Here is a 12,005-nt window from a genome sequence, read left to right as displayed (position 1 = left end):
CAAAGGAGATCTGACTGAAGACACGTGTAGAATAGTTTCTCCCAGAAAAATGCATTTGTTCAGAACAATTAAGGGAATACATTACTTCAGTGTAAGGATTTCAGCTTGTGAAAACTTCCAGAAGTGGAGTGTTTGGTTAGAAATTAGATTAGATTAGATTACATTACAGTGTGGAAACAGGCCCTTCGGCCCAACAAGTCCACACCGACCCGCCGAAGCGTAACCCACCCATACCCCTACATTTACCCCTTACCTAACACTACGGGCAATTTAGCATGGCCAATGCACCTGACCTGCACATCTTTGGACTGGGAGGAAACCGGAGCACCCGGAGGAAACCCACGCAGACATGGGGAGAACGTGCAAACTCCACACAGTCAGTTGCCTGAGGCGGGAATTGAACCCGGGTCTCTGGCGCTGTGAGGCAGCAGTGCTAACTGTTCTGCCACCATGCCACCCACAAATCTGCTTTGGCTATTCAAAGCTGGGAAAGTCTAAGATCTTAGTGGTGTGAGAATTCATAGCACATGGGACAGAATGAGAGGGAAAAAAGTAATTAAGTCAAACCTGAGCAGGGAAGCAAACTTTCTCATTTTTGAATAACTGTAAAGTGATAGTTGGTAAATAGATGGGACATTATTTGTGATATACTGGTAAATCTTTCAAACAGTGTTAAATATAGAAAGCTTGATTTGCTTATTTATTATTTCTTCTTTGTAATAAACTTCTGTTTTAGTTTTAAAACCAAACCTGCAGCTGTGTATGTCTGTGTTTCATTGAAACACTGTTACATTAAATTAAAATACAAAATATGATCTATCAAGCCAGTTTTTATTTTCTGACTTGACTAGTCCAGTAGTAACGTCAGCTGGGATCATAACATCATTGTAAATGGAACAGGCAGAGAAAAAATCCTTGACCTCACCTTTACCTCATTTGTACTCTGTTGAATACATTAAAGATAATTTTCCCTTTATTCCTCCCTATCTCCACCATCACTCACTGATGCCTGGGTACCTGCTTGCTCTGAGGCCTCAAGGGGTTGTTGTATTATCAGGATCATCTCATCCTTGGTGATATTGCTGAGTACAGAAGAGATTCTAGCCTCTGATTATCTGGGAGCCGGAGAGCCATGATACTGGGGAAAGACTTGTAAATGCCTGAATGGCAAAAGATGATCATTTCCATGAAGATGTGATGCCAGCTGTCCAGTTGGCACTCTCAATCCCATGATCTCCACAAGGTCATACCCTCTATGTTCCATGTATGAATACCCTCAAGTTTCTCTGAGCATCAACAGTTTCAAGTTTTACTCCTTCTAAAAAATATTTTGCCTTTCATTTTTAAGGCCAAGTGAAAAGAAATAACTCATACACTCATAATACTCCACCTGCAACCTTGTTATCCAATCATTTAATCGATTATATCTCCTTGCAGCTTAATTGTATCCACAGCATTCCCTTTGCTTTGCATTGTTAGCCATCTTTGATAAAATGCTCTTACAACTTGTCTAAGTTAGTAATATAAATTGCCATTGTTGAGGCTTTGGTACTGATCTTGCTGCATTCCATAGAATCATAGAATCCTTACAGTGTGGAAACAGGCCCATTCAGCCCGACCGTCCGAAGAGCACTCAACCCAGACACGCTCACACTACACTATTGCTATAACCCAGCATCTACTATGGCTAATGCACTTAGCCTATACAGCCTTGGACAGTATGGGGCAATTTAACATGGTCAATCCACCTAACCTGCATATCTTTGGACTAAGGGGGGAAACCAGAGCACCCGGAAGAAATTCACACAGACACGGGGAGAATGCGCAAGCTCCACACAGTTACCTAAGGTGGAATCAAAACTTGATTTCTGTTGCTGTGAGGCTTCAGTGCTAACCACTGAATCATTGCGTGCCCCAATCCTACCAACTTCAATTTGCCCTGGTTATCTGCATCTTTGCTTGCTATCCACTAATCAATCTTCTATCCATACTAACATGTTATCATTAGCTCTCTGAACCTTAGGATTCTATATAAATTGCTGCAAATTATCAAATATCTTTTGGGAATCCTGGTATGCTATATCTAAAGACTCACTTTTGCCTCCTCTACTAGTTAGATACATAAAAGAAAACTATTAAAAACTTAAAAATCACACAATGTATGATTTTTAACTTTGTACACCCCTGTCCAACACCGGCATCTCCGAATCATGACTATTAAAAACTTGTTAAGCATAATTTCCCTTTTACAATTTTAATGGAAAAAATTTTACAGCCCTCCCCACTGCAGGTTTCCAGGCAGAGGTAGCCAGTAAAATCTCTCAGATGGCCTTTCCACTGCCCTCCTATCTTCTCTGCCATTTTATGGTGGGTTACATGAGATCTGCAGGTCAGTTGACTTGCCCTTAATCCAGGTGGGACACATAAGTGACCAATTAACGTCTAGTTCAAGGCCATTTCCTGCACAGCCCCAATTTTTAGGCTGGAGGGAGGAATAAAGGAGCAGGTGGAAACCTGAAAATTGTTCCGGGTACAAAAATGGCATGGAGAACATCTCTGTAAACAGCATCTCTTCAACATCAAGATAAATCACACATTCTCAAATTTCTTAGTACACTCCAAGCCCCTCTGGGCCTCAGCTCCCCTCTCCACCCTGAGACCTCCATGCTTACCTGAGTTTGCACCATTGGGAACATAGGTTCAGGGGACCAATCCTGGCCAATGTGGCATGTAGTTGGCCTCGGTTTCTCTTTCTTTCCTCCCCCTCTTTCCTTGGATAGTGATGTGTCATTTGCTAACTTCCAGTCTGCTGGATTTCTGTACCTTATTATATAGGCCATCATGACCCCGGCATTTGTTGGATTTTAGTTCATCAGGTTTCTCCAATTCGTCTGTTTACAAATCCTTCCCTCCACTTGCTCCCACTCTAGTTCTGAAACGTCAACCATTTTAAATCCATCAGCAACTACTTCTCTTTCATTGAAAGTTTAATTTCAAATTGCTTTTGTTCACCATTCACAATTTTTTTAGTGCTATCTCATACTCAAAGGTCAGATGAATGGAAAATGATTAATGCAAATTATAGTTCATTTGTGAATAATTCGTGTCGACATTGAGGTAGTAAAGTAACAGAAGTGGGTTTCAGCAGTATCTCTAGAAATCACACCACACTGGTTTATTTTCACCTTAACAAGTAAATGAAGAAAATGTAATACAAATAACAATTTTGTCAGTTTATTTTCTTTACAATTTCTCAATCTTAATCTCTAACAGTATGACAGATTCTTTGAAGTTCACACCATTGCTTTTCTTAATGTTCCTGTAGTGATATTCAAAAGAAGTAATCACTCATCCTTTTTTCCTGACGTTTTCCAAATTCAATGTTCAATTTTAAACAAATATTTATGGAATTGCATTTTAAAGTTGCTATTATTACCACTCTTCTGCTTCTAACAAAGTTCTGCATAATGAAAAAATCAAAATTTCTCCTAACTGTCTTTTGCTGATGATTTTAAATTAAATCCTCTCTAGTTCCTCACCCAATGATCAGAGGAGCTGATTTACTGTTGTTTTTATATCTGGAGAGTGTTATCAGACACAACCAGACAGCTTTTTCCACCACCTGGGGCAATTTTCATTTATTAACCACCACCATTAAATCACCACTGTTTCCGATTGTTCAAGTTACATGCATGGGACAATGTAAAGGTGAGATAGAGGTAGGGGGAGAAGGAGAGGGCTAAATCAAAATGGAGTTGGAAGGGGAGATGAGGCTCTCTACTCCTGTATACCCATCTCTCTCTGAAGACATTAAGATATTGGTGGACACCATGTGCTCTCTCACCAAGGACACCTAGGCAGAAACGTAGCCACGGAAGGCTGGCAGATAGTCAGCAACTATGATCCCTTCCACTGCTCAGTGCCTGGACCTGTTATTTTGCTGATTCACTGTATCAAAACTCCTCATCGTTTTGATTACCTTGGCTCTTCATTTTTTTTTGTGCTAAATAATTTAATTTTACTTCATAACAAGGCTAACTCTTGCAGACCAGTTTTATAGACATTTAATAGGGTGTAGTTTTTGATAAATCCTCATAGAGGCAATATTTTACCACAACTCCATATACTAGGGCCGTTTTTGGTGTTGTTCCAATAGTGACATCTGTGGCACTGAATGGGAATTACAGTATTGGCTGTGCCACTAAAGACTAGAATTAAGAAAATGACAGAAAAGAGAATACAAGCTCAATGATTCTGGTCATTAATAAAGGAACATTACAGTACAGAAATGTAATGAATGTAATGTAATGTCAGGATACTTGACATTCAAAACAGTTCAAACCTAATGTTGAAATCAATTCAAATAACCATCAAGTGCATCAATAATTATAATATGCTCTGGCACATAAGCTGGCTAGGATAACATAACGGTTGATTCAAACTTACTAAAGTAGTGTTTATTTTGTGTTATGGGAAAGTAAATATTTTCCAGATATTGGTGCATTTTTCTCTGAGGGTGTGAATCTTTGGAATTCTCTTCCTCAAATAGCAGTGGGTGCAAAGTTTTCAATATTTTAAGGCAGAGCTGGATTTTGATTACCGAGGGGACAAAACGTTTTTGAGGATATGCAGGAATACACAGTTAAGCTTAAAATCAGATCAGCCATGATCTTATTGAACGGCTAAGCAGACTTGAATAGCTGAGTGCCCTACTCTTGTTCCTTGCTTATTGTTGTCGTGTTATTAATGCAACTGTTTTTGATCAGGATGCTAATGTCTCACTGACTTAGGACATAGAAACTTTCAGATGGCATTAAGCTCAACTTGCCTGATGCTGTTCAAATCCTACTTACCCTACTTCTCCACCTCATTCTTTCCCACAAATGCATTTAGCTAAAAACAGTTTAAAAAGAAGTTACCTCGATTTTGTTTGCATTTTGCTGACATCAGCAACTTATATTCATGCAGTTTTTTTAACATAGTCAAACGTGCAAATGCGTTTCATGGGTATATTTTGTAAACAGAACTTGGCCACTTAAGATAATATAGCTGGTGACCAAAAACTTGGTCAAAGACGTATATTTTAAATAGCATCTTGCAGGATGAAAGACAGTAGAATCAGCTAAAAGTACAGCCAGTGAATGGTGAAGTCATTCAAATTGATTGGTTACAGAATTATGGTGCACTATTATCATGAAGGATTGCAGGGCTACAGGAGGTTATGTAGATTGGGAGATTGCAGAATAAGATTATAGAAATAGAGTCATATTGGTTTACAGAACAGAAAAAGCCCTTCAGTCCATCATATCTGTGCTGGTAAAAACAAGGATCCAATTATTGTAATACCTTTTCCCAGCACTTAGCCCATAGCCTTGTATGTCTTGGCATCACAAGTGCACTTCTAAATACTTTGTAAACATTATGAGAATTCCTGCCTGTGTCACACTTTCAGGCAGAGAGTTCCACAATTCCTACACTTCTGAGTGAAAATACCTTTCCTCACATCCTTCTAAACCTTCTGCCCTTACAAGCTCCAGGTCATTTTTCCCTCCATCAAGCGGAAATGTTACTTCCTCTTTACTTTGTCTACGGTGCTTATAATTATATGCATTTTTATCATGTCCCCTCTCAGTCTTCTCTGCTCTAAAGGTAAGAAACCCAGTCTATTCAATCTCTCTTCATAGGGAAAAAAAAATCTTTCCTTATCTTGGTTTTTCTGTAAAACACTTTGGCACGTCTTACTGTATTAAAATATGAAATTTGTGGCACAGAACACTGGTTTAAAAGGATCATTTCTTATTTTTGAGTTTGATTTGCCCTCACATTATTTAATCATGCCCATCGAAATTCCTCCATTTTTTTCCAGCATTCCTCTTTGCTGTTTTCTTCCAATGTTTTCCAGTAAATCAACAACTCGACTGGGCTGACTTGATGAGAGGTCACCAGTTTGTGAAAGTTACAGATTGAGAATTCCACTTTTCTGGCATGGAAAGGCTGAGCTGAGTTTAACTCCACTGGGGTGACATTTAACTTTTGAAAACACAGCCCTATGTAGACATCTTCCAGCTTTAGGATCGGAATATGCTTCGAAACAGCGATGATTTTTCCAGTGAGGTCACCCGAGAAAACATATCCAGTTCCTGAACAAAAAGGTGGAAAGGTGCTTTGAGGATACTCCTCCTTTGTCAAGTACCACTTGCTCAGTTTGTACCTTATAGGCTTCTCCTTATTCTTGATAAACCCTGTGTACAACTGTGTCCAGTTCTTTTGAGATAGAAGTTCAGTCAGGTAGTAAGTATTTACAAACATATCAGAGTCAGTTTTCATCACAAAAGACACAGATGGGCAGAATTCATGAACCCACTCAATTCCCATCATTACTTTCAGTGTGAGATTATGGTATGTGTCAGTGAAGTTCTTCTGGATTATATCATTGTAATAGAGGCTTTCATTCAAGATCATGGACTGGTACTTCGTATTATATCCCAAGAGGAAATAGGCGACTGTCCTTTTCCCATTTGGGCGCAGATCTTTGCCCCATGTTTGTCGGATAGCAGAACGCTCCTTCCATTGAGAATGTGAGACAGTCACCAGGTAGACAATGAATGGAGGGTCATCGTCACAGTTTGACTCTGGGATAATCAGAAATTTTCCCTTTTCCTTTGAAATTGATCTTTTGTTTGTGTTGTAGAACATGTAATTAATATGAAATGTGTCTGGATAAATGATACCCAATAAAAATGTACAAGTAAGGGAGAATACACAAAGTGAAATCACTATTTTGCTTTTGGTCATCTGTAAAAAAAAAGAAACAAACATTTTAGTCCAAATAATGTTGTCACAAAAATTGCAATTCAACCCTGAAAGAGTATACAGTATGCAGTGAGTCACATGATACACATTTCCCAAACTATGTACTCTGGTGTTGTGTGATTTTTAACTTTGTCCACCCCAGTCCAACTCCGGCACCTCCACACTTTGTCTTACCATTTTACAAAATACCAGTTCATGAGCTCCAGATTATCAGGTGGGAAAATCCTCGATACAGTATGCATGCTTGGGATTTTTGATCATTGCTTCCTTGATGGAACTGCTTTGGGAACCAGTTACAATAAAATTTTGAGCTTTGAACAAAGAACAGTACCGCACAAAAACAGACCTTTCAGCCCACCAAGACCCTTCTGACATTTGATACCTTTCTAAATGAAAAAAACTTTTATCTCTAAGTGGCCTATATCCCTCTATTCCCCGTCAATTGAGGTATCTGTTGCTGTTGTATCTGCCTCCATCACCACCTCTGGCATCACATTGCAGGCACTTGCCACAATCTGTGCAAAAAACTTGCCTCTCGTTTAAAATTACCTTCTTTCACCTGAAATGTATGTCCTTTAATATTGAAATTTCTACCCTGGAAAAAAGACTCTGACTACCCATTCTATTCATGTCTCTCGTAATTTTGTAAACTTCTATCAGGTAGCCTATCAATTTTCGACAATCAAGTGAAAAAAAAAGCTTTGTCTAATCTCTCCTGATAGCTAATACCCTCCGAACCAGGCAACATCCTGATAAACCACTTCTGTACCCTGTCCAAAGCTTCCATAGCCTTCTTGTAGTGTGGCACCTACAGTTGTGCACAATATTCCAAATCTGGCCTAACTGAAGTTCAAAATAGCTGCAACATGATTTGCCAATTTTTATACTCAATGCTGCGACTGATGAAGGCAAGCATGCTATATGCCTTCTTGTCTACTTTATCTGCTTAGAGTCGTAGAGATGTATAGCATGGAAACAGACCCTTCAGTCTAACTCGCCCATGCCAAACCAGATATCCTAAATTAATCTAGTTCCATTTGCCAGCATTTGGCCCATATCCTACTAAACCCTTCCTATTCATATAATTATCTAAATGTCTTTCAAATGTTGTAATTGTACCAGCCTCCACTACTTCCTCTGGCAGCTCATTCCATACACACACCAGCTTCTGCATGAAAAAGTTGCCTCTTAGGTCCCTTTTAAAGCTTTCCCTAAATTCCGTTTAGTTTTGGACTCCACTACCTTGGGGAAAAGACCTTGACTGTTCACCCTATCCATGCCCCTCATGATTTTATACACTTGAATATTGTCACCCCTCAGCATTCAAAGCTCCAAGGAAAACAGACCCAGCCTATTTAGCCTCTTCCTATAGCTCAAACCCTCCAACCCAGGCAACCTTCCTGTAAATCTTTCTGAACCCTTTCAAGTTTCACAACATCTTTCCTGTAGCAGGGAGACCAGAACTGAACACAGCATTCCAGCAGTGAGCTAACCAATGTTCTGAACAGCTGCAACATGACCTCCCTACCCCTATACTACATGCACTGACCAATAAAGGCAAACACCTTCTTCACTGACATGTCTACCTGCAAATCCTCTTTAAAGGAACTATGAACCTGCACTCTAAGGGCTGTTTGTTCAGCAGTAGTCCCCAGGATCATCCCATTAAGTGTATAAGTCCTGCCCTGATTTGCCTTTCCAAAATGCAGTTGTGTTGACACTTTGGATCTCCTATATGGGTCTGTATGCCTAGAACCCCTTGTACGTCGATGCTACAAATACTTTTCCCATTGACTGTGTCACAATGTTGGTCTTTTTACAAGATTACGATGCCCTTCAGTTCTTTTTCCGGGGTGTGTGTATGTGGTAATTGGCCAGGCTCCAGCCAGGCTGTGTTTGAAAGGTTTATTGGGGGCCTTTTTGTTTACCCCTAACAGGTACCCCTCCAGCCTAAGGCTTTCATGTCTTAAAAAAAACAGTATAATCAAAAGGGAATGGCCATCTAGCTATGCATCTGGCCTTTGTTTGGATTAGAGTTTTTGATTCAGTTCAGCAGCAGTGTGTGTGAAGAAAGGCTGCTGGCTCTCTCCCTCCTTCTTCCCTTCTGACTCCGTGACCTGTAAGCTATTTGTGTCATTTTTACTCTTTGTGTTAAGAGGTCTGTTTATGAGGATTGTTGCAAGTATTTTCAAAACAGCATCATTAAGTCAAGATAGTCTGTTGGGTGTTTGGGTAGGATAATCTATCAGGTATTCGATTTTCTGTTCTTTGTATTTCATTCCATAATTTTATGAATAAATTCTGTTTGCTAAAAACTTGTCAGTCGAATCAGCTAATTCCACCACCGAGGAACCTCGATTATCCGAATATCGATTATCCGAATATCAGATTATCCGAACGGGATCTCAAGGTAGAAACATTATGACAAAAAGCTGTTTCAACCCTGATCGTGTCTTTTGGTTACAGCTACAATGATTAAAAACAAATTCAGCTCACTAAAATGCTGCTGAGAGCAGCCTTGGCCAGTCCAGGCACTGTCGCCAAATGACTGACCTCCCGCTCTCTCTGTTCCCACACTTTCGCTGGAGTTCTACACAGGGGTGTACCCTAAACCCACACCCCCCACTCCCAGCTTCCCCAGATAATCACTCCAACATTGTCCTGTACATGGCAGAGGTGGACCCTGTCAAAACGTTGTGTGTGTGACTGTCTGTGTGGTTAAAAGCAGCAAACCAGCAAAGATCCTCTAGGTTTTTAAACAGCTTGCTCTTGCGCTGTAATCTATACACGACAAGAACTACACTATCTAGAGGAAGACCAAATTGAAACAAACTGCCGTAGGTGTCAAACGGCTAACGAGACAATCTCACACATCTCAGGAGGCTGCCCATTTGTAAAAAAACACTTGCATAAAACGCCATAACAAGATCGCTGACCAGTTGCAAAAACATGTCAGTAAGTACGACTGGACATCGTGCGTGGAGCCCAGATTGTTCACAAAAGATGTCTACCTATGGAAGATATTTAGGAAAGATCAGAAGATCACGGTAGTAGATGTCACAGTGCGGTAAGAAAATGATAGTAAAGCACTGGAAATAGCATGGCGTGAAAAAGGTTACAAGTACAAAAACCTGAATGCCGAGATAATGGCATTGACAAGAGGCTTGGAACTGAAGCACTTTGGCTTCGTAATGGGCGCACAAAATAAAAATAAAAAAAGGGGGCATCAATCCACTAACACCAAGGCAGGTCGGCGACCCCCACTGATGAAAAACCACCTGAATCTCACATAACTCCAGTACCTTGGTCAGTGGTGATGCTAGAGAGTCCAAATCATCGACAAGCAATGTAAAGATTAGAAAAAGGCACTCCTGTGAGTATTTCAAAATAGCCAAATGCCTCGACATCTAATTAGTGACACGCATGAATGGTTGAACGAGATTCCCACTGTGTGTGTGTGTGTGTGTCTGTGTCTTGTGTATGTGCTATTTGGAGACTTATCCCACAAAGGCAGCAGCAGTCTTACTCTGTTGCGGTACAGTCCGGCTGCCCCAAAGGGGGTGTTGGACAGGGCTCGGGCATGGACGGGGGTCCAACAGTGGGTGGCAATAGACGGGGGGTGCAGGTTGGGAGAGCGGGGTTGGGGACTGCGGGGTTGGGGGCGGGTAGCGATCGGGCAGGGGGGCACGGATGGACGGAGGGGTGGTGTTGGACGGGGTTGGAGGCGCGGTGGGAGCAGACGGGGTTAGGGGGTGGGCAGGGGTGGCTGTGGGGTTGGGGGTGGGCAGGTGGGGAGCAGGGTCTCATGTACAGTATGCGTTTTTCCTAATTTCCTGAGTAGACTTCACAGAAGACTCTGAGCCCAAGAGGAAATCAATTAACCGAATAACCAATTATCCGAACAAAATAGTGCCGGCCCATCTCGTCCGGATAATTGAGGTTCCTCTGTCTACACTTACCTAAACAAATAGCAAAGTTACAATCAGGCCTACATGCTTAAGAATGTTTTGAGGGGTCGGGCCTGGTCCATAACAAATGTAAACTGTAAACTAACTAATCAGGCCACCTATATTCTCCTCCAAATCATTTATATATATTACAAACAACAGGGGACCCAGCATTCATACCTGTGGAACATCACTGATAACAGACCTCCAGTCAGAAAAACACCATTCCACCGCTACTGTTTTCTATGAATAAGCCAGTCCATCCTATCGGTTCACCACAGATCTCAAGTGACTTCATCTTTTGTATCTGCTCACCATCACCTACTTGCTAAAGGGTCCAGCTGGTTCAGTTAGCTCAGGCCAAAGATGGATGGGGTGAAATTGGTTGAGAAAGATTCACCTTGATTGGCTCCACATTTTTCGATTAGAAAATGGCTGCCTGAGTGACGTCCTAAATAAATACCCGAATGTTTTACAGGGAAGTCAAGGCCATCTTACATGTTGACCAAGAAACAACACCAATATCCTGCAAGGAATGCCTGGTGCCATTTGCTGTACATGCAAGAGTAGAGACAGAAATCAGGAGGCTGGAAAGCGAAGGAATCATCAAACCTATACAGTTTAAGGAAAGGGCAGCATCAGTCATACCGATTGTGAAACCTGATGGGTCAGTTTACTTTTGTGGGGATTTCAGATAAACGATAAATCATTTTTCGCAGCTGGGTAAATGCTCAATTTCTCTTTTGGAGGATTTATATCCAAAACTGGCAGGGGGGCTGTCCTTCACGAAGCTGAATATGAGCCAAGCGTACCTGCAATTGCGGTTAGATGAGGATTCCCAGTAATATGCTCCAATTAATACCCTTAAGAGTTTGTACCAGTATACGAGACTGTGTTTTGCGATATCATCAACCTGTATCAATTTCCGGTAGACAATGGACACCACTTTACAGGGTCTTCCCCAGGATGCCATTTACCTGGATGACATGCTAATAACCGGGAAGATGAATAAAGAGCATTTAGAGAATTGGACATAGTGCTTAAACATTTGTGCAAAGTGGAGTTACGCCTTCGGAGGGAAAGATATGTGTTACAAGTACCCCAAGAGACCTACTTGAGCTACAGAGACATCAAGACTGGGTTACACCCATTGGAAGATAAAGTGAGGGCACCTCAAAGGTGCCTTGGCTCCCACGTCTGTACTGGAGCTTAGGTCTTTCCTTGGGTTGGTGAATTATTATGAAA

At 41.1% G+C, this 12,005-nt stretch overlaps 1 protein-coding gene across 2 annotated transcripts in view; it reads right to left on the bottom strand.

The window, feature by feature from the left end:
* Positions 1-3,220: 3,220 nt before the first annotated feature.
* LOC122555389 (beta-1,3-galactosyltransferase 5-like) overlaps positions 3,221-12,005 on the bottom strand; it is a 47,965-nt gene continuing 39,180 nt past the window's right edge. For both annotated transcript variants that reach the window (XM_087992384.1, XM_087992383.1), the window contains one exon: positions 3,221-6,795. In XM_087992384.1, coding sequence (XP_087848510.1) covers positions 5,833-6,795 — 963 coding nt within the window. In that variant the 3' untranslated portion in view covers positions 3,221-5,832. The remainder of the gene's footprint in view (positions 6,796-12,005) is intronic.

The sequence above is a fragment of the Chiloscyllium plagiosum genome, unplaced genomic scaffold, assembly GCF_037043375.1.
Source record: "Chiloscyllium plagiosum isolate Xiang-an unplaced genomic scaffold, Cpla_swu_hap1 HiC_scaffold_12, whole genome shotgun sequence".
In the NCBI taxonomy this organism is placed as follows: domain Eukaryota; kingdom Metazoa; phylum Chordata; class Chondrichthyes; order Orectolobiformes; family Hemiscylliidae; genus Chiloscyllium; species Chiloscyllium plagiosum.
This window is presented reverse-complemented; position numbering and strand designations above follow the sequence as displayed.